General features: G+C 42.3%; 1 protein-coding gene across 10 annotated transcripts in view; it reads right to left on the bottom strand.

Moving 5' to 3' along the window:
* The window catches only part of SNTG1 (syntrophin gamma 1), a 1,000,749-nt gene that overhangs the window by 407,554 nt on the left and 569,890 nt on the right, over nucleotides 1–23,305 (bottom strand). For all 10 annotated transcript variants that reach the window (XM_033934198.1, XM_033934202.1, XM_033934200.1 and 7 more), the window contains one exon: nucleotides 9,538–9,594. In XM_033934198.1, the coding sequence (XP_033790089.1) occupies nucleotides 9,538–9,594 (57 nt within the window). The remainder of the gene's footprint in view (nucleotides 1–9,537; nucleotides 9,595–23,305) is intronic.

Consider the following 23,305-nt stretch of genomic DNA (forward strand, 5'->3'; position numbering starts at 1 on the left):
AGAAAAACCCTTATACCACAAATAAATTTAAATATACAGTAAAACGATCTAACACCACATTGGGGGTAATTCTCAATCTATCTCCTAAAGTTAGATGCCAGAATGGTTTGGTTTATGTTTTATTATATTTGATATACGGTAGTTAGTTGCCATTGCATTGTGTTTGAGCCCTAGCGATTTGATGATCATCAAGTTTTCATGGCAGAATACAGAAGTAGATTGTCGGGCTTTTCTTCTGCCCAGTATAAATTCAATGTTGTTGAATCACATGCGATTCTCCGCCTCCAACACTGCCCATCTACTGCTGCACAGATGGGTGGTACATCATTAATCTGATATCTCCACTGAAACCTGTCCACCTTGGGAGGCCCTGCTGGTAGTGAAACTACTGACGGCATAGCTTTTCAGCTTTTCAGATGAGCGCAAGCCCCAGTGGCATGACAAGGTTGCCAAGTGCTGATGTTCAGGAGGCAGATATGTAAAGTTGTTATTATGATTTTTATGGGGTGGGGGGGCAGTGTGTGGGGGGTCTATACTTTGTGTCTGCAGTGGTTATCTGGTCACTTTAGATACCTTCTGTGGACTTAGACCTGGTTTTAGATGGCCTAAGTCAGTGGTTCCCAACCCTGTCCTGGAGGACCACCAGGCCAATCGGGTTTTCAGGCTAGCCCTAATGAATATGCATGGAGCAGATTTGCATGCCTGCCACTTCCAGTATATGCAAATTTCTCTCATGCATATTCATTAGGGCTAGCCTGAAAACCCGATTGGCCTGGTGGTCCTCCAGGACAGGGTTGGGAACCACTGGCCTAAGTCACAACGTCCAAGTTCCGTCTAGGCAGTGTTGTTAAACTTTTGGTTATACATGCAGTATGACTAAGTCTAGGACGGCCCACCTCCTGCCTGAATCTCGCCCTCAACACTCCTCCTGAAACACCCCTTTTAGCTCTGGGCATACAGCAGCATTGTGAAGGTCTAAGTCATTTTTAGATACATCTAAAACCCGGTTCGATTATCGGCACTTGGATGACTTGTGTTACTGATCGTCCAATTGCCGATTTAGGCCAGTTTTGAGACGCATTTCTGAACATAAGAATTGCCCCTGCTGGGTTAGACCAATGATCCATCATTTCCAGCAGTCCGCTCATGTGGCGACCCTCTGGTCAAAGACCAGCACCCTAACCGAGACTAGCCCTACCAGCGCACGTTCTTGTTCAGCAGGAACTTGTCTAACTGTCTTGAATCCCTGGAGGGTGTTTTCCCCTATAACAGCCTCCAGAAGAGCGTTCTAGCTTTCTATCACTCTCTGGGTGAAGAAGAACTTCCTTACGTTTGTACGGAATCTATCCCCTTTCAACTTTAGAGAGTGCCCTCTCGTTCTCCCTACCTTGGAGAGGGTGAACAACCTGTCCTTATCTACTAAGTCTATCCCCTTCAGTACCTTGAATGTTTAGATCATGTCCCCTCTCAATCTCCTCTGTTCGAGGGAGAAGAGGCCCAGTTTCTCTAATCATTCGCTGTATGGCAGCTCCTCCAACCCCTTAACCATCTTAGTTGCTCTTCTCTGGACCCTTTCGAGTAGTACCATGTCCTTCTTCATGTACGGCGACCCTTAGTGTTTTGAAAATGTCCCTATTAGCTTTTGGAAGAGATGTTTGAAGGGAGATGCAATAGAGATCTATATAATACTGAGTGGAGTGGAATAGGTAGACAAGAATCACTTGGTTACTCTTTCCAAAAATACAAGAACTAGATGTCATGCAATGAAACTACTAAGTAGTAAATTTAAAACAAATTGAATAAAATATTTTTTCAGCCAATGTGTAAATAAAAACTCTGAAATTCATTGCCAGAGAATGTGGTAAAAACAGTTAGCTTAGCAGGGTTTAGAAATTTGGGGGAATAATTTCCAAAATGAAAATTCCATAGACTATAGATGGACTTGGGGGGATCCACTGCTTATTTCTAGGATAATCCGCATATAGTATGTTTTACTCTTTTGGTATCTGCCAGGTACTTGTGGCCTGGATTGGCCACTGTTAGAAATCTTTACAACTTTGGGCTGTCCCAATAAAGCAACGCATAGGTTGTAATGTTCTTATGACCCCTAAATATGTAATAACATATACAATTGTTTTTTTAAAGTTTAGTTTTTCTGAGGTTCAAAGTTCCTTCTATGGTGCTGGTGTTCTTCCTGTTGAATTGCTGGCTATTAGCAACATTTTCTAAATGGGTGGGATGCCAATTAAGAACATAAGTAAAACTAGCCATACTGGATCAAACCAATGGTTCAATATCCGGTTTCCAACAGTGACCAATCCAGGTCACAAGTGCCTAGCAAAAACCCAAATAGTAGCAATATTCTATGTTATTGATCCCAGAGCTTCACTCAATGTCTGTCTCAATAGCAGATTATGGACTTTTCTTCCAGGAACTTGTCCAAGCTTTTTTAAACCCACATACACTAATTGATTTTACCGTGCCTCCTCTGACAGCGAGTTCCAGAGCTTAATTGTTCATTGAGAGAAAAATATTTCCTCCTTTTTGTTTTAAAAGTACAGTACTCCCCCAAAATTTGTGGGGGTTCCATTCCAGGAACACCTGCGAATCTTGAAAAACTGCAAATGTGGTTTTGAGTATGTCAAGAGGCAGGAGAGGGCAGCTGGGGCACCGGCGGTATAGTAAATCATACCCAGTATGCTTTGACACGCAGCTCCTGATTGGTGTAGCCTGACTTTAGTACAGGAAGAGGCGGTTGAAGCATTCCACAAATTACTGAGTCCGCAATTCGTGAACCGCGAATTCACGGGGGAACACTATATTGCCATTTGACTTCATTTGATATCCCCTAGGCTTTGTACTTTTTTGAAAGAGTAAAAAATTGATTCACTTCTTCCTATTCTACAGCGTTCAGGATTTTGTAGACCTCAATCACCCTCAGCCTTCTCTTTTCTGATATGAAGAGCACTAACCTCTTTAGCCTTTCCTCATATGAGAGGAGTTTCATTGCCTTTATTATTTTGGTCATTCTCCTTTGACCCTTTTCTAATTCTGCTATATCTTTTTTGAGATACGATGATCAGAACTGAATGCAATACTCAAGGTGAAGTCGCACCATGCAGCAATACAGAGGCATTATAATATTCTTATTTTATATCCCTTTCCTAATAATTCCTACCATCCTGTTTGCTCTTTTGGCTGCTGCCACACACTGGGCAGAAGATTTTAGTGTATTGTCTACAATGACCTTTTCCTAAATGATTTTTTTTTGAGCACTGATGCTTTATCTATGAAGGTGCTCTCATTTACTTGTACCTCCTGTTGGTCTTCCTTTTGGAGGACCAGAATGTTTCAATGGGATTATAAGCAAAAAATGAGAACAGATTTTGTCTAGACAAAATTGAAAGTGTACTGATGGGGGGATGGGACTTGTATGCTGCTTCTTCTGTGTGATTTACACAATCAAAGTAGTTTACCTATTTTAACCTCCCCTCCCCCCTCTTTTTTTACTAAACTGTGATAATGGTTATTAGCACAGGGAACCTGGCTGAATGCTCCCCACTGCTCCCGATGCTCATAGAAACTCCCTACGCCATTAACCGCTATTGTGGTTTAATAAAAGTTAGGAGGGATTTTGCACCTGCATTAATGAAGTATTATGTGACTTGTCCAGAGTTAAAAGGAGCTGCAGTGGGAATTGAACTCACAACCTCTGGATAGTGAGGCAGCTGCTCTATCCACTAGGCCAGTCCTCTACCTAATAAACAGCTTATCTTTCAAAAGACAACACATGTGTATTCATTCATTCATGACATAGCTAGATGGGAGGATTCACACTTTTGCAAGATCTGTGTATTCAGATTGCAAGGTTTGTGTATTCAGTAGTGATGTGCATTCATTTCAAATTGCACGAGAAATGTCAACAAATGATGTTTTGCTTCTAAACTCAGAAAAAGTCCAAAATGTCAGGTTTTCCCCAGTGTAGTTAAATATGTTTCCCCCCACCCTTAGTATTGTTAAAGTTCATTATAAATGGGAATGTAAAGATATGCCTCTGTTAAATCCAAGGAGGCTAGAAATTATCCCAGGGCCACCACTGTGATGACTGACCGGACCGTTTCCATATGGAGGCATGGAACTCTTAGTACCTTCTTTAGACCTCCAATCTTCTGTGCCTTTCTTGGGCACTATGAAGTACATGGAGTATCTGCTGGAGCCCGATTAATCTTTAGGAACTGGTTCTATGGCATGACTGTCCAAGAGTCATTGTACCGTTGCTCAGACCCATGCCTCCTTTTCTCTCCGTTCAGCTGGAGAGTCGAGAAACAGATCTGGAGGGGGGCAAGAAAATTTGATCTTGTGCCCCTCCAGAATAATGGCCAGAACCCAGCGGTCTGATGAGATCTGTTCCATTCCCTCCAGAAAGCTGACAGTCTCCTACCAATGCGAGGTGGCATGGCAATCAACATGTCTTCATTGCTGCTTTTTGATGGATGAGCCATCGTGTAACCCAGAATGTTGTTCGATTCTATAATTGCCAAATCTCTGTCTGGACCCTTGGAAGGGTCTCTGGGAAGAGGAACCATTAAAGAACTGTCAAGATGTCTGAGATGAAAGAAAATTACTTCTGCCACCTCTAGTGAAATGATGAACTCTGCTGTCTGGTAGAGATTTGAGATGGAGTTCCGCTACACTGGCCATAAGGTCATCCAAGCCTTTGCCAAAAAGCATCTATCCCTTAAAGGGTAATATGCTTAGAGTAGCCTTGGAGGCTGAATTGCCCACCCACTGCCTAATCCAGTGCATCCAGTGGGCAGAAACAGCGAAAACTGATACCTTGCTCATGACTGATGATATCACAGAGAGCATTGGCCACATAATCTACTCCTTCCATAATCAAGTGGGGACAGATGTCCTCCAACTCTGAAGGACAACATGCAACCTGGTATGACAGGTCCATGCCACAAAGGAAGCAGCTGCTGCCTTTTGATACCCAAAGCAAGCACTTCAAACTGTCTTTTAAGGACCATGTCCACCTTGCAATCTTATTCGTCCTTCAGCATCACCTCTCCCTCGCTAGGAAGGGAGGCACATAATCAAAATGGAAATACATCTAAAAACCCACCTAAATCGGCACTTGGACGATCAAAAACACAGGTCGTCCAAGTTCCGATAATCGAAACAGGTTTTAAATGTATCTAAAAACAGCTTAGGCCTTTTCAGTGCTGCTGTATGCCTAAAGTGAAAAGGGGCAATTTTGAAGGAGTGGTTAGGGTGGAAGGTAGGTGGGATGTGGGCCGACCTAGACTTACCCCCTATTTTACTAAGGTGTGTTAAGCAATTAGTGTGCGCTAATCAAATTAGCACGTGCTAAACGCTAACGTGTCCACAGACTAACATGCACGTGTTAGCATTTAGTGTGCGCTAAATCAATTAACACATGCTAATCAGTTAGCGCACCTTAGTCATCTTGCAGCGATAATCGAAAGTTCAATGAGACTTCCTAGATGGAACTTATACTTTGTGACTTAGGTAATCTAAAAACAGGTTTAAGTGCCCAGAAGATATCAAAAGTGACCAGATAACAACTGCAGGAACAAAGTACAGACTCCCACACACTCCCCCATAGACTAACATGCGCGCATTAGCATTTAGCATGTGCTAAATCAATTAGCACATACTAATCAATTAGTGCACCTTAGTAAAAGAGGGCCTTAGTCATCTTGCAGCGATAATCGAAAGTTCAATGAGACTTCCTAGATGGAACTTATACTTTGTGACTTAGGTAATCTAAAAACAGGTTTAAGTGCCCAGAAGGTATCAAAAGTGACCAGATAACAACTGCAGGGACAAAGTACAGACCTCCACACACTCCCCCAGTGATCACTGTCCACCCCAGCAATAAAAATCAGAATAAAAAAAGTACATACCTGCTTCCAGAACATCAGCACCTGGCATAAGAAAGCCTAGTAGAGCTGTACAGAGGTGTCTTATGTAGTATGGGGGGTGGGCTAGTGAACCATAGAGAGAAGGATCCAGGCCTATAAGCCACTGTAAACACTGCATTCATTGTGAAACATATGCACCCACCAACCCCCCCCCCAAAAAAAACCCTACTGTACTGCCATATAGGTGGCACCTGCATCCATAAGGGCTATTGGTGTGGTAGACAGGTGGGTATAGTAGATTTTGAAAGTGTTTTGGGGGGCTTACCATGACCTGCAAGGGAGTCATAGTGAGATATTTATGCTGCACCCTTTTTGTGAAGTTCACAGCAGTGACTTGTAAGGTGCCCCACTATTCTATTGCCATGTCTGGGTGTCCAGTCCATCACTTTGCTGGGCCCTCCCATGTCCAAAAGGTCTTGTTCTGGGCGTTTTTGACTTGACTTTTTGGACGAGAATGAGATATAAACATAGACGACTTAGCAGTCTGGAGGATCAAACAGCTGGACGTACAAGTAGATGATTCTCGAAAAAAAATATTTTGGTCGTATTTTTCGAGAATGGATTTTGGACATATCTGACTTTGGGCGACTGGCAACTTAGGTTCAAACGGACTTAGACTTTTTTTTTTAAAATTATGCCACTCCATGTCACTTGAGCTACCGCAGAATCCACCATCAGCTGATAAAACAGCTACTGGAAGTCCAAAGCCTTAGGATTAAGCCTAGACATATCTTTTACCACCTTTAGGGAACCTTCAGGGGACTTGCATTGGTCAGTGACTAATGAGGTGATGTCTGGATATGCCTGAAAGAAAATAGTCTGTGTGTTTTTACCACTGATAATGGAGCACCAGGAGGTGGAGGCTGCTGAGGGTACAACTTCTATTCACAGAAAGTGTCTGAGATGACATGTGAAACAGTTGCAGTCTTGAAAAGACAGCACACTGAGGGATTGTCTCCCTGATCAATACCAGCCACAGTCTCCTGCCCTCCAGTCCCACACAGGAACCTTAAATCATCTAAGGGTGCAGTAAATCCTTGAGAAAATAAAGGCATGGAAAGGGACATCCAATCTTCCTAGTCTAGCTCCAAATTGTCACTGATGCTTGGAGCCAACTTGTTCTGAGGCGGAGAAGCCTCCTGGGAATGTAATTTTCCCTGTACCAGAGCTGGCATGTTCGCAGGCAGTGGAACACTCCCTGAGCCCATTAAATAATCTTTCCACAAGAGACTGACAAAGTTTGAAAACCCCTGGACAAGAGGCCTATAGGACCCCTGACTGGGGTAGCTGGACCTCCACTGCACTTGTGTTTTGCACACTCTGAGTGTGGGTTCTGAATGGAATCTCTTCCTTGAACTCTGGGCTTTTTGGGGTTCTCCCATCCTGGAAGACTCTAAGGCGGTTGAGTCTGAAGCTCCTGCCCTTTCTCCTCCTGTGCCCCACAGCACATGGAACACAACCCCTCGTCTGCTGCCACAGCTGTACAAAAAAAGATATGAAACAGGGGCAGATTGGCCTAGGGAATTCATTGCAGATAATCCCTGGGCAAAATGAGGGGTTTTGAGGCAGAAAAAAGCTTTTGTAAAAAAAAGATTGATGAAATTCCAAGATGGGCGCCACCAATAAACTTGCGCCAAAAATGGGCCATGGCAGCTTTTCTAAAAACATAAAAACTTTGAAAAAGGTGTTTTGGAGGAGGAAAAATCTAACTCTAACCCCAGAAAGCCTTGGATCTACCTTTTTCAGCCATACTACACCCCCCCACACCCTCAGAGGAGTCTGTGACTTCTGGTCCATGTCTGTCAGCATGCAGCAGCCTGCCTGTAGGGAAAGGATGTCTGCCTCAAAAACTATTGGGAATGAATCTGCCACTGGAAATCTTCTGGCTGCTGGTCAGGAGGACTCTGACCAAGAACTCCAAACCCCCAAAATCCACACGTGCATTGGAGGTAAAAAATTTGCAGCCGACGGCAAGTAAAAGCGTTTATGAATAATATGACTTCCCTATACCTTGATAAAGAAAAGGTGAAACGCGTTGGTTAAGGGGACAAACCGATTGAAAGGCTGAAAAGCTAAGTTATTTACATTTAATGCTTTAAATTATTTAAATTATTCAATAAGTGAATAAATTAAAACGACTAAATAATTTATATATGTTAATTGCTCTTGCCATACTGGGAGGAATGAGGAACTAAACCCCAGCGAGTTATGCTACACGGGGGATGGTCTGATATCCCACAGGCATCAGCATAAATTATCTGCAGCGTGACTATATTGAGTATTGTGATATACTGCTTAAAACATATTTCAATGAAAAGAAGATGGCATAAAACTATTCATGCATTAGTAAATAACATCTTAAATTTATTCTTAAACTTATTCAACTGCTCCCAACTCTTGATACGGAGGATGAGTACCGTATTCTAGTAGTCAGAATATATGTGTGGTGTGTTACTTTTCTTCCTTGTGACTCCAGAACTTTACTGAAAACATGTGATATGTATTCACTTGATTTTACTAGACGCCTAGCCATTCCTGATCTGAGAACATATCCACAAATTCTTCTCAGCCACCAAGTCAGGCTTAGGATAAGGTCTTTCTGGAGGAACTGGGTTAGTCAGGGTTTTTTTTCTCTCTCTCCTTAGGCACAGAGTGAGGGAAATGCACTATTGAGTTAGTCCTTTGTCTTATTTAACTTTGTTTCTATCATATCTAAGTATGAGAATTTAGCCAAACAATTGCGGCCTCTTTTACCTTGTGGCAATAGCCCTGAAGCCCTTTAAATCTCTATGGGCTTCAGGGCCGTTAGCGTAGCGCAGCCGCTAGCGCGGCTTTGCAAAAGAGGCCGTTGGTGTAGTTTCTCTAGTAACTTGGGGGAGGGGAGACAATGGGCAAAGAAATCAGATTGGCACTAGATGAAGGGCTACCAATTTAGCATCAGCATGCACAACATTTGGGGAGGGCAGTGCCCCCCCTACCCACCCTGAACCAAGCCTGTGTTCCAACCATAAAATATTACATTAAAAAAAAAAAAAGTTGAACAAAACAAACAAACAAAAAAATACAAGTAAAAGAATCAGCCAAGTCACATAATTGGACAAGATATGAGACAGATGGAAACCAATTTCTGAATAAAGCATATTTGAAGCCGCAGGTAGTGGAGCTAAGATTAAAAACATTCAGCCAATTAACATTATGTTTGAAAATTAAAAGAAAAAAAAAAAACAACTCTCGTTTCTCATCCATTACAAGTGCTTAGAGAAAACAGAACTGATCACCCTTCATTAAACTGCTATAGGATGAGATTGAAACATTTTAAGCTGTCTTTTATTCCTGATTAACTGCATAAAATTGTTCATTATGTATTATATACAAGCAATAGCAATATACTGAAAAGCCAAAGGGTCAGATTTACTAAGGGATTTTTTTTTATCCATCATTTTTAGTTTCATATCCTAAGGCTTCATTTTCCCTCGCTGTGCCTATGGGGAAACAAAGCATAGTAAATTGGATTCAATTTGTATAGAGTACTCCTTAGCAAATCTGGTCCTTAACAATCATTGCACGAAGAAAAACAATAGCACCATACCTTAATACTAAGTCCAAAGCCTCCCACTGTTTGTCTTCTAATTATCACTGTTCTTTCCTGGAGGGGGAAACAATAGTATATCAGTTTCTATTAATTTCAGAAATTTGTGGAGAAAAACCTGAACAATAATCAGAAGAATTTATTCATATAATTTTTGAAGTTACACAAATACTGTGGGCTCCTTTTACTAAGCTGCGATACCGTTTTTAGCGCACATAGAATTTTAGCGCGTGCTAAACCCATGCTACGCGGCTAGAACCAACGCCAGCTTAATGCTGGCGTTAGGGTCTAGCACGCGCGGCAATTCAGCATGCACTAAGCACCCGCTAAAACCGCTATCGCAGCTTAGTGAAAGGAGCCCTGTATGGCCTTCATTTTCAAATCCTTGCTCCTCTGAATGGATAGCTGTTGCCCAAAAGTTACATAGACAAAGTAGAACAGGATTAGGGACATGAAAAGGTGGGACTAAAAGTTATAGGCCTGATATTCAACCAGCAGTGGTGAATGTCTTGCCTACCGCCGACAAGAGTTATTCCTGGATATTCAAAACCGGGCCTTGTCCAGGCTTCGACTTTGAATATCCGAGGTTTTTTGAGCCGGGCAACACATAACCAATGTAATGTAATGTAATGTAATTTATTTCTTATATACCGCTACATCCGTTAGGTTCTAAGCGGTTTACAGAAAATATACATTAAGATTAGAAATAAGAAAGGTACTTGAAAAATTCCCTTACTGTCCCGAAGGCTCACAATCTAACTAAAGTACCTGGAGGGTAATAGAGAAGTGAAAAGTAGAGTTAGAGGAAAAATAAAAATAAAATAAACATTTTAACAAGACAGCATTGATCTAAATACTTTGGAAGGTAGAAGAGAGGAGAGAAAGGAATAGAAGCAGAAGGGGGAGCCGTTGAACAGTAGAATTCTGGAGAAATTTAAATGATAGAAATAGAACAAAACAAAGACAAAAGGCAAAACAATAGATAAGATTAAAGATAAATCATAAGCTGGAAAGAAAAATAAAATAAAACTTTGTCTTCAATCCACGGTTTCAGCGTCAGTGATGAAGTGGAGCAAGTAAGTTTAGGAGGAGCGATTGACGTTTCCAGAAAGGGCTTCTTCAGTGAATTCAATGAAGTCAATATTCAACACTTAAGCAGCCATGGGTCAGTGCATAAAGACAGGGCAAACTGCCCTCATTTATGTGCTAAATTTGGCCACTTAAGCACTGAATGAAAGCTCTTAAGTGGACAAGTGCTGACTCTGCCCCAAGAATGCCCCCCCAACATAGCCAGGTAAACATTAATTTCAGGCCCAGCCAAGAGATTTAACTAATCAACAGTTAAATCATGTTGAATTTTAGCCAGTATATGGATAGCAGTGATATGAGGGGCTGCTGAAAAGTTCTCAGCCCAACCGACAAAGTTGGAGCAGACTCCATCAAGGGCTATTCACTTAGGCCAGCGATTTTCCACCTTTTTTGTTCCGGAACTTAACTCAGAAAATATAACTTGTGCTGCTGCAGCCAGAAACCTTGCACATTCCCAATAAATAAAATATGAAAAATTTATCACCCAAACCACTAACCTGTTATACTTTGATACTGCAGGTTAGTACTCATGATACATTTCATTTTGCATTGCTGCAGCCGGGAACATCAGGCGTTCCTTGATTTCAAACTTAATGGTCTCAAGTTGGGCCCGCTATTTTTTTAAAAAGCAATATCAAATTACCTTCTCCCCATCATCTTAGTCTATGATGCTATCTTCACTCTTCTAGAGCCAAATTGCACAAGTACCCAGCCTCTTATACCCCAATCACAATCCTATCCCTAAAGCCATTTTTCCAGAAACCCCCAAGACCCTTTTCTCAAAATCTCTCAACTATGTTTTCAGAAATCCCCTACCCTTGATCCCCCTATAACCTACCAGTAGGTGTGAGAGGAATGGTAGGTGGTAAGATATGTAAGAAGGAGATATTAGTTGGCAGAATTTTGAAAAGGGGGTTTGTAGGGTAGGTTTTCTCCAAAAGGAGTGGAGGAGTAGCCTAGTGGTTAGAGCAGCAGACCATGAACCAGAAAGACCAGTGTTTGAATATCACAAACATTCTTTGTGGCCCTGGGTAAGTCACTTAACCCTCCTTTGCCTCAGGTACAAACTTAGGGTCCCTTTAATAATCAGTGGTAACAGGGGTGGCTCAAGGCAATCTGCTGCCTGCTGCGTGAGCTGGGCCCCCCACCCCTGAGCATCTAAAATATGGGTGGGGCAAAGGTTGCCCCAACTATTAGGCAAGACTGGCCACCAGCTTCTTAGAGGGTAGTAGCTTCAGTAACACAGTAAATGATATCGGAGCCTCACGTACCCCCACCCCCCCTTTTTAGGCCCAGATCACTCATATTTAAAGCAAAACAATAGATCCTGCCAGACAAAGTAAAAGAACCATGTTTCTCACCACACATACTTTATTTAACCTGCTTTTCAGCAAAAATACAAAAGAGATATATACCCCTTCCTTCACAAAGCTATGCTAGTGTTTTTAGTGCTGGCTGCCGAGGTAACAGCTCAGACGCTCATAGAATTCATATGAGCATCCGAGCTGTTACTGCAGTGGCCGGCCACACTCCAGAACTTTCCTATTCTACTCTCTCTCTGTTCTATCACTATTACTTATTATTTCTTTAGCGCTGCTAGACATATGCAGTACTGTAAATTAAGCATGTAAGAGGTAGTCCCTACTCAATAGAGCTTACAACCTAATTAAAACAAACAGGACAAATAGGGGTTAGGGAATTTCTTACAGAAATGATAAAACAGACATGGATACTTTACAAGCGAGTGGAAGTTAGGCGTTAAAAGCAGCCTCACAAAAGTGGATGTTTAGCCCAGATTTAAATATTGCCAGAGATGGAGTTTGATGTACTGACTCGGCAGTCTTTTTCCAGGCATACGGTGCAACAGGATAGAAGGGATGGAGTCTGGCCTATCAGCATATTCAGTATAGTTCAGCTTTTCTCCTTCCCCTCTGCTCTCTCCACCCTATATGATTATTGACTACAATTTAAACCGCACTGATGCCAAAGCAATTTGTGGTATATCAAGAAATATTAAAACTTGAAACTTAAAAATAGTGTGGGCCACTTTTTAGTGCCCACACTATTTTTAAGTTTAAGTTAAGTAAAAGGGCCTCTTAGACTGTAAGCTCTCTAGTGTCTAGAAAATACTTACTGTACCTAAATGTAACTCATCTTGGAATTACCACTAGAAAGATAAGAGCCATATATGAAATTTAAAAAAATGGGGGGCTTTGGGAGCTGTGGAGTTGTGATCAGAGATGAAGGGGGTTATATCTGAGGATGGGACAGAGGTTGATTTAATATAGAACCAGCCCTTTAAAAAAACTGGGGCCTGCTATTTTTTGTATTGCTGTGACCAGAAATAGACTATGGGGTTAATAATAAAAAAAAACAAGTCTAAAAAGTGTCCTAAATGGTTACTTGGACGATCAAAAAGCCTGATCGTCCAAGTACCCTTAACCAAAGCTGGTTTTTAGACGTATCTAAAAACAGCTTAGGCCTTTCCCCTGCCTCTAAACGCACAGAGAGAAAAGAGGTGTGTTAAGAGGAGGGGAAAGGGCGGGCGGTGGGTGGGAGGTGGGCCGACCTACACCTAGGCGTACAACAGATATAACCAAAACATTAACAGGTTGCTTAGTCGGCACTTAGACCTTTTAGACTTAGACGAAGTCAAACCAGGTCTAAGTGCCGAAAAAGGGGCCGCTGAGCTGATGGCCGCTGGCGCCATCAGTTCAGCGGCCCGGCAACCTATGCCACATCTCCCCTACCGCGATGCCATCACTCCTCTATCCGAACTGCTGTGACCCGTAGCAGGAGATATGACCTATCTCTACTGCCGTGGGTCATGGCAGCTCAGGTAGAGGAATGATGGCATCGCGGTAGGGGAGATGAGGCATCTCTCCTGCCGCGATGCATCACCCTCCCCAAATAAATACAACATCGGGGCAAGAGGGAGCCCAAGCCCTCTTGCCCCGCGGCAGCTGCGGCAACCCCCGACGATATCGGGACAAGAGGGAGCCCAAGCCCTCCTGGCCCCGGCGACCCCCCTCTGATTTAACAGGCCAGGAGAGAGCCCAAGCACCCCTGGCCCCAGCGACCCCCTAACTCCCACCCCCCACTACAAAATGGGCAGGAGGGATCCCAGGCCCTCCTGCCCTCGACACAACCCCCCTCCCCCCAACACCCGCCCCCCAGAACCCACGATCGGACCCCCCCGCCGACCCACGACCCCCCACCCCCACCCCTTCCCCGTACCTGAACGTTGGCCAGATGGACGGGTACCAAGCCCGCCCGTCCGGCAGGCCAGCCGGGTCCTGAATGGGGCCGGATTGGCCCAGGCGAAAGAAACCCCGACCACATGTAGTGCCTGAGGCACCTGGGCCAATCAGAATAGGCCCGGGAGCCTTAGGCCCCTCCTGTGGGCGGGGCCTTAGGCACATGAGCCCAACCCGGTGGGGGGGTCCGATCGGGGGTTTGGGGGGGGCGGTCATGGGAGGGTTGTGTTGAGGGCAGGAGGGCCTGGGATCCCTGGCCCAATCCATTAGGAGGGGGTCGCTGGGGCCAGGAGAGCTTGGGCTCTCTCCTGGCCCGTTAAATCGGAGGGGGGTCGCCGGGGACAGGAGGGCTTGGGCTCCCTCCTGGCCAGATCGATTTGGGGGTGCACGATCGCCGGGGCAAGAGGGCTTGGGCTCACTCTAGCCCCGATGTAGTCGGGGGGGGGGTCGCGGTTGGACGAGGCAAGAGGGCTTGAGCTCCCTCTTGCCCCGATGTTGTCGGGGGGCGGGGTCGCGGTTCAACATGGCAGGAGGGCTTGGGCACCCTCCTGCCTGGATCATAGTATGTGTGTGTGGGGGGGGGGGGGGTTCTGTAACCGGTGTTGTTTTTGACAGACACCGGTTACAGAATCCATCTTTTAGGCGAAGGACTGGCTCCCCCTTCACCTAAAAGCCCTTCTGTTGGACGTTTGGGGCTTAGGCGTTTTTTTGGTTCATTATGGCCAAAAAGTGTAGACGTCGTGGGGTGTACTTTTAGATGTAGTGGTGATCTGGGCGTTTAGTAGAGGCAGACCATAATCAAAACATTTGTTTTAGTTATGGACACTTTCCCTGCTTCTGCTTTGAACGTTTAAGGACTTAGGCCAAAAGGGGACTTAGACGTTTTTTTTTTTTTATTATGTCCCTCCACGTTTCTATATGCAACAATATAAAATACATTCAGTATGTTTGTTTATTGATCACTTGATATCCAGCTAATGCAATAGGTTATAGCGGCTTACAATTTATAGATAATGCAAAGAAAAGAATGCCAAAACCCAAAAGTAAAGATTACAACCTAACAAGTAACCAGTCACAAAAGAAATTTTTAGATCGAACGATTGCATTCCAGGCAGCCAGTCAGGATTCCGAGTTACGTATCTTGTTTGCTACCTCAGGCACTTCCTATCTGCACTTGCAAAATTATTGAAAACATCTTTGTATGTAAGATTTTTGGGAAATTAATGATTAAAGTCACAAATTTTGTAATTTGCTGATTTCTACAGTCTCTTGCTTATGTAAACCGCATCGATCTGGAAGGTTTTGCTGTCTATAAATGTCCAGTAATATAATTTTTAATCTGGCACGCTGACATCCTGTGCACATTTGTCTGAGCTCCTTTGTCCGTGCGTGATTGTCGGTGCACTTTAGTCCCATCACCTTCCACCGCTGACTGGTAACATATATTAATTAATTTTGAGGATTTAAATTGTATCGGGCAATGGTGCGCCCGCATTTGGAGTACTGCGTCCAATATTGGTCGCCGTACCTTAAGAAGGATATGGCATTAGTCGAGAGGGTTCAGAGGAGAGCGACGCGTCTGATAAAAGGTATGGAAAACCTGTCATATGCTGAGAGATTGGAGAAGCTGGGTCTATTTTCCCTGGAGAAGAGAAGACTTAGAGGGGATATGATAGAGACTTATAAGATCATGAAGGGCATAGAGAGAGTGGAGAGGGACAGATTCTTCAAACTCTCGAATAATAAAAGAACAAGAGGGCACTCGGAAAAGTTGATAGGAGACAGATTCAAAACAAATACTAGGAAGTTCTTTTTTACCCAACGTGTGGTGGACACCTGGAATGCGCTTCCAGAGGACGTGATTGGGCAGAGTACGGTACTGGGCTTCAAGAAAGGATTAGACAAATTCCTACTGGAAAAGAAGATAGAGGGGTATAGATAGAAGATTACTGCACAGGTCCTGGACCTGCTGGGCCACCGCGTGAGCAGACTGCTGGGCACGATGGACCTCGGGTCTGACCCAGCAGAGGCATTTCTTATGTTCTTATGTTCTTATGTAAATGTCACTATCATATCTCCCCTCTCCTGCCTTTCATCCACAATATGCATATTGAGATCTTTAAGTCTGTCCCCATATGCCTTGATGCAGCTTAGTAAAAAGGTCTCTATGGCTATTCCCCAGAGAATTTCAAAACATTTGATTGAAGTAGTAGTTTTGAGTCCGGTTCTTGGAATGTAACCGAGTGGGATTTCAGGACATCCACAATGAAACTCATACTGCATAAAGAGAAGCTACTGTTTCAGATGAGAAACGCATTGACAAGATTAGTTAATTAGAATACTCATCACTTACAATAAATGAACAGAACAACAGTACTTGTTATTGCTGAGTTCATGGCAGCTAAATCTGGAAATCTCAAAGAACATTTTACTAGATTTACTTCAGGGGGCAATGCTTTTGATGCTACATCGTGATTTATTATAAGGAACAATGATTTTGTCTGATGAAAGTGAGCAGATTATGTTTGTCTATACCACTGTCTTCCATTTCAAAGGAAACAGGGCCATTATATTGAAAATGTTTACCTATCTTCAGGCTGCCAGTACCTGTGGTGTTAGCACAGTACGTTCCCTTCTTTTGCAAATTTTATTTATGAACCTGGTATGATAAAACTGAACATGATTAGAAGAAATGTAGAGAAGACAGGCTGCCATATACTGACTGACAAACATCATCAATCTTGGCAAAATAGAAAATGAAATGTCCCCAATAGCTGCCACACAGAAAACAGAGTACAACCTGTGGAAATGATTTTTTTTTTCTTTTTTTAATATCTTATAAGGATATATAAAATAAGTCAGTGATGTGCTAGTTTTTGGTTGGATTTTTTTCCCCCTTGGACTTCTCCTATACTATATTTCAATATGTACAGAACAGAATAACAGTTAGGAGAGAAGTTTCTCAAAACAATTCAATTGCTCAGTCAGTATATGACATTTTCTAGTTAGTAGTTAGGGGTTACCACAAAACTTCCATTTCTTGTGAAAGTGAAGGAAAACTCTCCCTGCAGATACGAAACTACACAGGAACCCTAGTTTATTAAGCATACAGTTCTGCAGTAACTTGAAATCTTGGCTGCATGTGATAAGAACATAAGAAATTGCCTCCGCTGAGGCAGACCAGAGGTCCATCCTACTCAGCGGTCCGCTCCCGCGGTGGCCCATCAAGCCCATTGCCTGAACAGTGGTATATATCTATCTGTACCCTTCAATCCCTTTTTCTTCCAGGAATCTATCCAAACCTTCTTTGAAACCATTTAATGTGTTCCTGTCTACCACAGCCTCTGGAAGCGCGTTCCATGTATCCACCACCTTCTGAGTGAAGAAGAACTTCCTAGCGTTTGTTCTAAACCTGTCCCCTTTCAGTTTCCCCTTTTCTGCACTAACATACTCTTAAGTAATTATCTGAAGATGTTGCACAAACTTTAGGACACACATTTGTTATGCATCTGATAAAAATAAAGTAGCAACCTGCAAAGAATATAGTTAGCATATGAATGAGAGGTCTGCGATGTGGTGACATAATATAATGAGTGCTGGCAGATGAGGACCCCCCTAAACCATTCAGTGCGCCAAAGCTCCTTCATTATGATGGATAGTCCTTCATATCTGACTATTTTTCAGTTAAACCTTTCAAATTAAAATTTGTTTTACATTGTCCTCTAAAATCTCTCATACAATTACTTCTATTCAGCCGTATATCACACCTTTTAGTTATGTAACTCTCATTCCACTGAAAAATGTTTGGTTTTGCATTTTTCAGGTATTTGCATATATCATATTTATTTAATCAATTTCTATACCGTTCACCCAGGGGAGCTCAGAACGGTTTGCATGAATTTATTCAGGTACTCAAGCATTTTTCCCTGTCTGTCATGGCATGGCTCACAATCTATCTAATTTACCTGGGGCAATGGGGTGTGTGTGGGGGGGGTAAGTTACTTGGTCCAGGGTCACAAGGAACAGTGTGGGTTTGAACCCACAGCCTTAGGGTGCTGAGGATGTAGCTTTAACCACTGCTCCACACACTTTTCTGCTTTCTCTCTTCAGCTGTATATACTGATCGCCCGATATTCAGTGGTATATGGCCAGCTGGGAACAGCTCCTAGTTTATGCTAAAAGCCTGATATTTATGAGGTCTATCTGGCTGCTATATTTAGCAGTCAGCTAGTGAATATTGGCGCTAACTGGCTATATCACGTGACATAACCAGTGACCAGACTAGCCGCTATGTGCTAATATTTAGTTACGATCTTGCACTGAATATTAATGCTTAGCCGCGTAAGTGCTATTTAACCGGCCAGGAGCCATTCCTGACCAGTTAAATAGCACTGAACATCAGGCAGTTAGGGCCGGATTCTACAAACGGCACTGGTATCGGTGGCTGCCTAAAAAATAGCCACTGATCGCATGTTAATCATGCAACAGTGCCATTTATAGAATCATGGCTACCTCAAACATAGCCACCGGAAATGTAGGCTAGAGTTTTTGAGGCCTACATGTCTGGCACCTATGTTTGATGTGAATCACGTCTACAGAGGTACCTAAGGATGCCTAAAGTCACTTCCAACATTAGCCACACCTACTTTGACCTTACACCTACAGAAGCTCTTAAAGTACACTGTGCAAACTTCTTTTTCTGTTTGGTAGCATTGACATGAGAGACTACACATTTGTCCAACACATCATCTGACATTATTTTGAAGACTCTAAAGACTCCTGAGGCAGGCCTGTTTGGCCAAAACATGTACATGTCGAGTCATCGTTACTGGATGAATAAAGTTATTTGGACCATCAGATGAGCTAGAGGACATTTTTCTACGAATACATCATTCTGATTAGTACAATTCCACTCTATATCCTATACATTTGAGTTTGTGGTTTTGTTTCCCCTGTTATATTCCTCCACTTGCTCAGTGTCCTTCATGCTACCTAAAAGAGGGCATGATCATGGGAGGGGCATGAGTGGGTCAGGAACATTCCAAACATATATACATCATGTTATAGAATTCTGGGGTCAAAGATGAACATAAGAACATAAGAACATAAGAAGCGCCATCTCCGGATCAGACCTTCGGTCCATCAAGTCCGGCGATCCGCACACGCGGAGGCCCCGCCAGGTATACACCTGGTTTATTTATAGCCACCATATCTTTATATGCCTTTCTCAAGGAGATATGCATCTAGTTTGCTTTTGAAGCCTGGGACTGTCGATTCCGCAATAATCTCCCCTGGGAGAGTATTCCAGATGTCCACCACTCTCTGTGTGAAGCAGAACTTCCTGACATTAGTCCTGAACTTGTCCCCCCTTAGCTTCATTTCATGTCCTCTTGTCCGTGTCAAATTGGACAATGTAAATAATCTTCTCTGCTCTATTTTGTCGATTCCTTTCAGTATTTTGAAGGTCTCGATCATATCCCCCCGCAGTCTCCTTTTCTCAAGGGAGAACAATCCCAGTGTTTTAAGTCGATCCTCATATACCAGTTTCTCCATACCCTTCACTAGTTTAGTTGCTCGTCTCTGCACCCTCTCCAGCAGTTTTATATCCTTCTTTAGGTAGGGAGACCAATGTTGGACGCAGTATTCCAAGTGAGGTCTGACCATTGCCCTATAAAGCGGCATTATTACTTTCTCCGATCTACTCGAGATTCCTTTCTTTATCATGCCCAACATTCTATTTGCCTTCTTTGCCGCTGCCGCACATTGTGCCGACGGCTTCAGGGTCCTATCTATCAGTACACCCAGGTCTCTTTCTTGTTCACTTTTTCCCAGAGTTGCACCTGTCATTTTGTACTCATATTCCTTATTCTTACTGCCTAAATGCATTACCTTGCATTTCTCCACGTTGAACCTCATTTGCCATTTCTCCACCCATTTTTCTAACCGACACAAATCGCTCTGGAGTTCCTCACTATCCTCCTGCGATCTGATTGCCCGGCAGAGTTTTGTGTCGTCTGCAAACTTGATGATCTCACTGGATGTTCTGTTTTCCAAGTCATTGATATAAATATTAAAAAGGATCGGCCCAAGTACCGAGCCCTGGGGTACACCACTAGTCACTTTCTCCCAGTCAGAGAACTTCCCATTTATGCCCACTCTCTGCTTTCGGTTTTCCAGCCATTTGCCTATCCATCTTTGTATATCTCCCTCTATGCCATGGCTTTGTAGTTTCCTGAGAAGTCTTTCGTGTGGAACTTTGTCAAATGCTTTCTGGAAGTCCAAGTATATTATGTCCACCGGCTTTCCACTATCAATTTGCTCGTTCACGATCTCAAAGAATTGGAGTAAATTCGTCAAACACGATTTCCCTTTCCTGACGAATTTACTCCAATGGTTGCATGAATAGATGTACCCACAGGATCTCTCACCTCCTTGCAGTTTTCAGTGACAGAACTTCTGAACCTCCCTGAGAAACATGATGAGAAAAAGGAAAGGAGTTCTCTGCAAGGTTCCTCCGATGCAGTAAACTGTTTTGGAGCAGTTTTGTCTTCCCAGTTTCTGCACCACTATCAGCCCTTTTGACAATGCTAGGAAAATTATCCTCCAGCTCCAGTTTGAGTGGGATTTTGTTAAGTCCCCTGCAGGGGCTTGTACTATTACAGCCCAGAAGCCTTACTGTCATGATTATGGACAGGACTGAAGGAGTTTCTCCAACAATCTGCCTGCCACTTGTTTATTTATTTATTCAATTTTCTATACTATTCTCCCAGGGGAGCTCAGAATGGTTACATGGATTTATTCAGGTACTCAAGCATTTTCCCTGTCTATTCTGGTGGGCTCACACACTATTTAATGTACCTGAGGCAATGGGGGTATTAATTGACTTGCCCAGGGTCACAAGGAGCAGCATGGGCTTGAACCCACAACCCCAGGGTGCTGAAGCTGTAGCTTTAACCACTGCGCCATACTTTTACCTCCCCCAAGTTTTCCAGTGGCTTGGTGGAAGGTGGACATCATTTGTAGCCAATAGTATCTCCACAAGCAATGGGAACATTGAGAGGGTTTCTAATTTGGCAGAAGCATGGAATTGTCACAATGGACTCCTTGTGGAACACTGTGCAGCTCCTTAATACAACTTAAGTATTTGTAGTAAAAGCTGTGAGAGAGTTAACTATCTCTAAAGACATGGTGAAGATCATAGAAGACAACTTTTCAAAATGATTGGGGAGTTCTAAATCCAATGGAAATTACTCCTTCCTGAAAATAAAATGGAAGAACTTCAAGAGCTAAATACCAACTTGGCGAAAGATAAGGGTTTTGTTTGGTGTTTTACACATAGGAAAATGGAATACTCAGAAAATCAAATTTAGAAAAATTCCTTACGTTTTCTGAATTTTCCCGTCTCCATTGGTAACATCTATTCATATGCAGCACAAATATGTGCATGAAATTGTGACAATTCCAGCTGAATCCTTACCACCAATGGTGAGAGCTTAGTATCTGAGCCTTCCAGCAAGTTCTGATTCGGTTTTTGTATGGGATAAAGAACAATCTGTTTTAAATCTGACTGAATTCTTGGAATTTTCATTAGAACTTGTGACTCAGAGGACATTTGCTCTGGAACTGGACCACAGATTGGTTCTGAAATGTTATTTCCCTACAATGGATGAGGAGTTCTTTGGAACCAAAATAAGAGTATTTCCAGATATAGCTAGGAATCCTCAGAAATGATACCAAGAATTATTGGCTCTTTGGCCAAGGGTACTGATGCTGGGACTGAAATTTTTGCTGACATTTCCTTGTACTTGTGCTATAATTTTGGAGAATAAGACTCTGTTTTTTGAACCCAAGCAACTTGAAGAATTTCTTATGCTTAGAGAGGAAACTAGAATCCAAATAGCTATTCCACAATCCACTGAAGTTGCCTAAGAGTATGCTAGTGGTGAATCGTGCCTTGATAAATAGATTCTTTGTATCGTCATAAATATTGTAAAATCTTGGATCATACATTATGGTCAAAACATTTTCTTATTTCTTTTTTGGTGCACCAGTGTCATTTTTCGGATAGTGGTTAATTTAATAGTATTTCTCTATGTTGAAAAGATGCAATTTTAATTGTGAACTTTATGTTGAAATACTTTAAAAAAATATATAAATAATTCTGGGGTTATACACCCAACTTGTACTCAATGATTTACACGAGGTTTCAGCAGGTGTAAGTCCTCTTGCCCACATTTGAATGTGAGATTCTGTACAAGAACTACTCTATAAAGTGCACATGGCAAAGAGAGCCCTTTTCAGAAGAAGAGTTTTGCATGGATATTTCCGGAATCTAAATTTTGGCATAATTTATTGAATCTGGACCTAAGAACTTAACATGACTAGTAAAATGTTATCAAATTATGATTTTCGAATTGTGGTACAGACGCTGATTTTGAGCAGGGTAGAATATTGAAATGTATTGTATTTGGGAGTTGTGAAAGTGAAGATGAGTGCGCTGCAGGTGTTGATTAACTCTGCAGCAACGTTGATCACAGGTACCCACAGGGTGACACACATAACGCTGGTGCTAAAACAGCTGCACTGGTTGCCAAGCCAATAGAGTGCATTTTAAAATTTTGTTAATAGTACATCAGATATTGTACCACACATCTTCTACTGTTTTGCAAGGATTTTTCAAGATTTAGCAACCCAGAAGTTTGAGATCAGAAAATAGTATGAAACTATGTTTGGGTGGCAGGACAATAATTTCTCACTCCAGGATTGACGATGCTATGCTGTTAGTGGGGGGTGTAAAGCTTTGGAATGCCTTTCCAGGAGTTCTGCGCTTATGCGCAGTCAGGTTGCATTTCAAGAAAATATTGAAAATGCATTTGTTTGTAATGATGAGATACAGTATTATGTGATGTAATTACCTGCAAATGCTTTATTAGATAGATATTCTGGATCTTATAGCAAAGTTTTTTTTAACATTTTGAACATGTATATACTGTCTAATATTTATGACTGTTATGTAAATCGTGTAGGATTTATACGGTATATAAATTTTTAAATAAATAATATTAATTCTTTACTCACAGTTAACTAATGCAGATATTGCAAAATAAGCATTAAATGATCACGCCTTTCTTTCTTGTTAGCAATTGTGGCACAATATTATGAATTTACTAATTTACTGCACGTGCAAAGATGCTTTTTGATAACAAATATGATGAATTAAAACAAGAAGTTTAAACTTAATCCAGTAAGCAATAAGAAGTGTGTTTTTATCAATTAAGGTATAACATGATCCATTTTTCTAGCTCCAGTAACTGAAGCTGTTTAAAAGAGTTAAGTGGTAATACATTATATAAGATCTTACAATAATGTAATTTATTTCTTATGAGATCATGGATTGCCTACTTTTACTCTCTCATCAATCA

The sequence above is a fragment of the Geotrypetes seraphini genome, chromosome 2, assembly GCF_902459505.1.
Source record: "Geotrypetes seraphini chromosome 2, aGeoSer1.1, whole genome shotgun sequence".
Classification (NCBI taxonomy): Eukaryota; Metazoa; Chordata; class Amphibia; order Gymnophiona; family Dermophiidae; genus Geotrypetes; species Geotrypetes seraphini.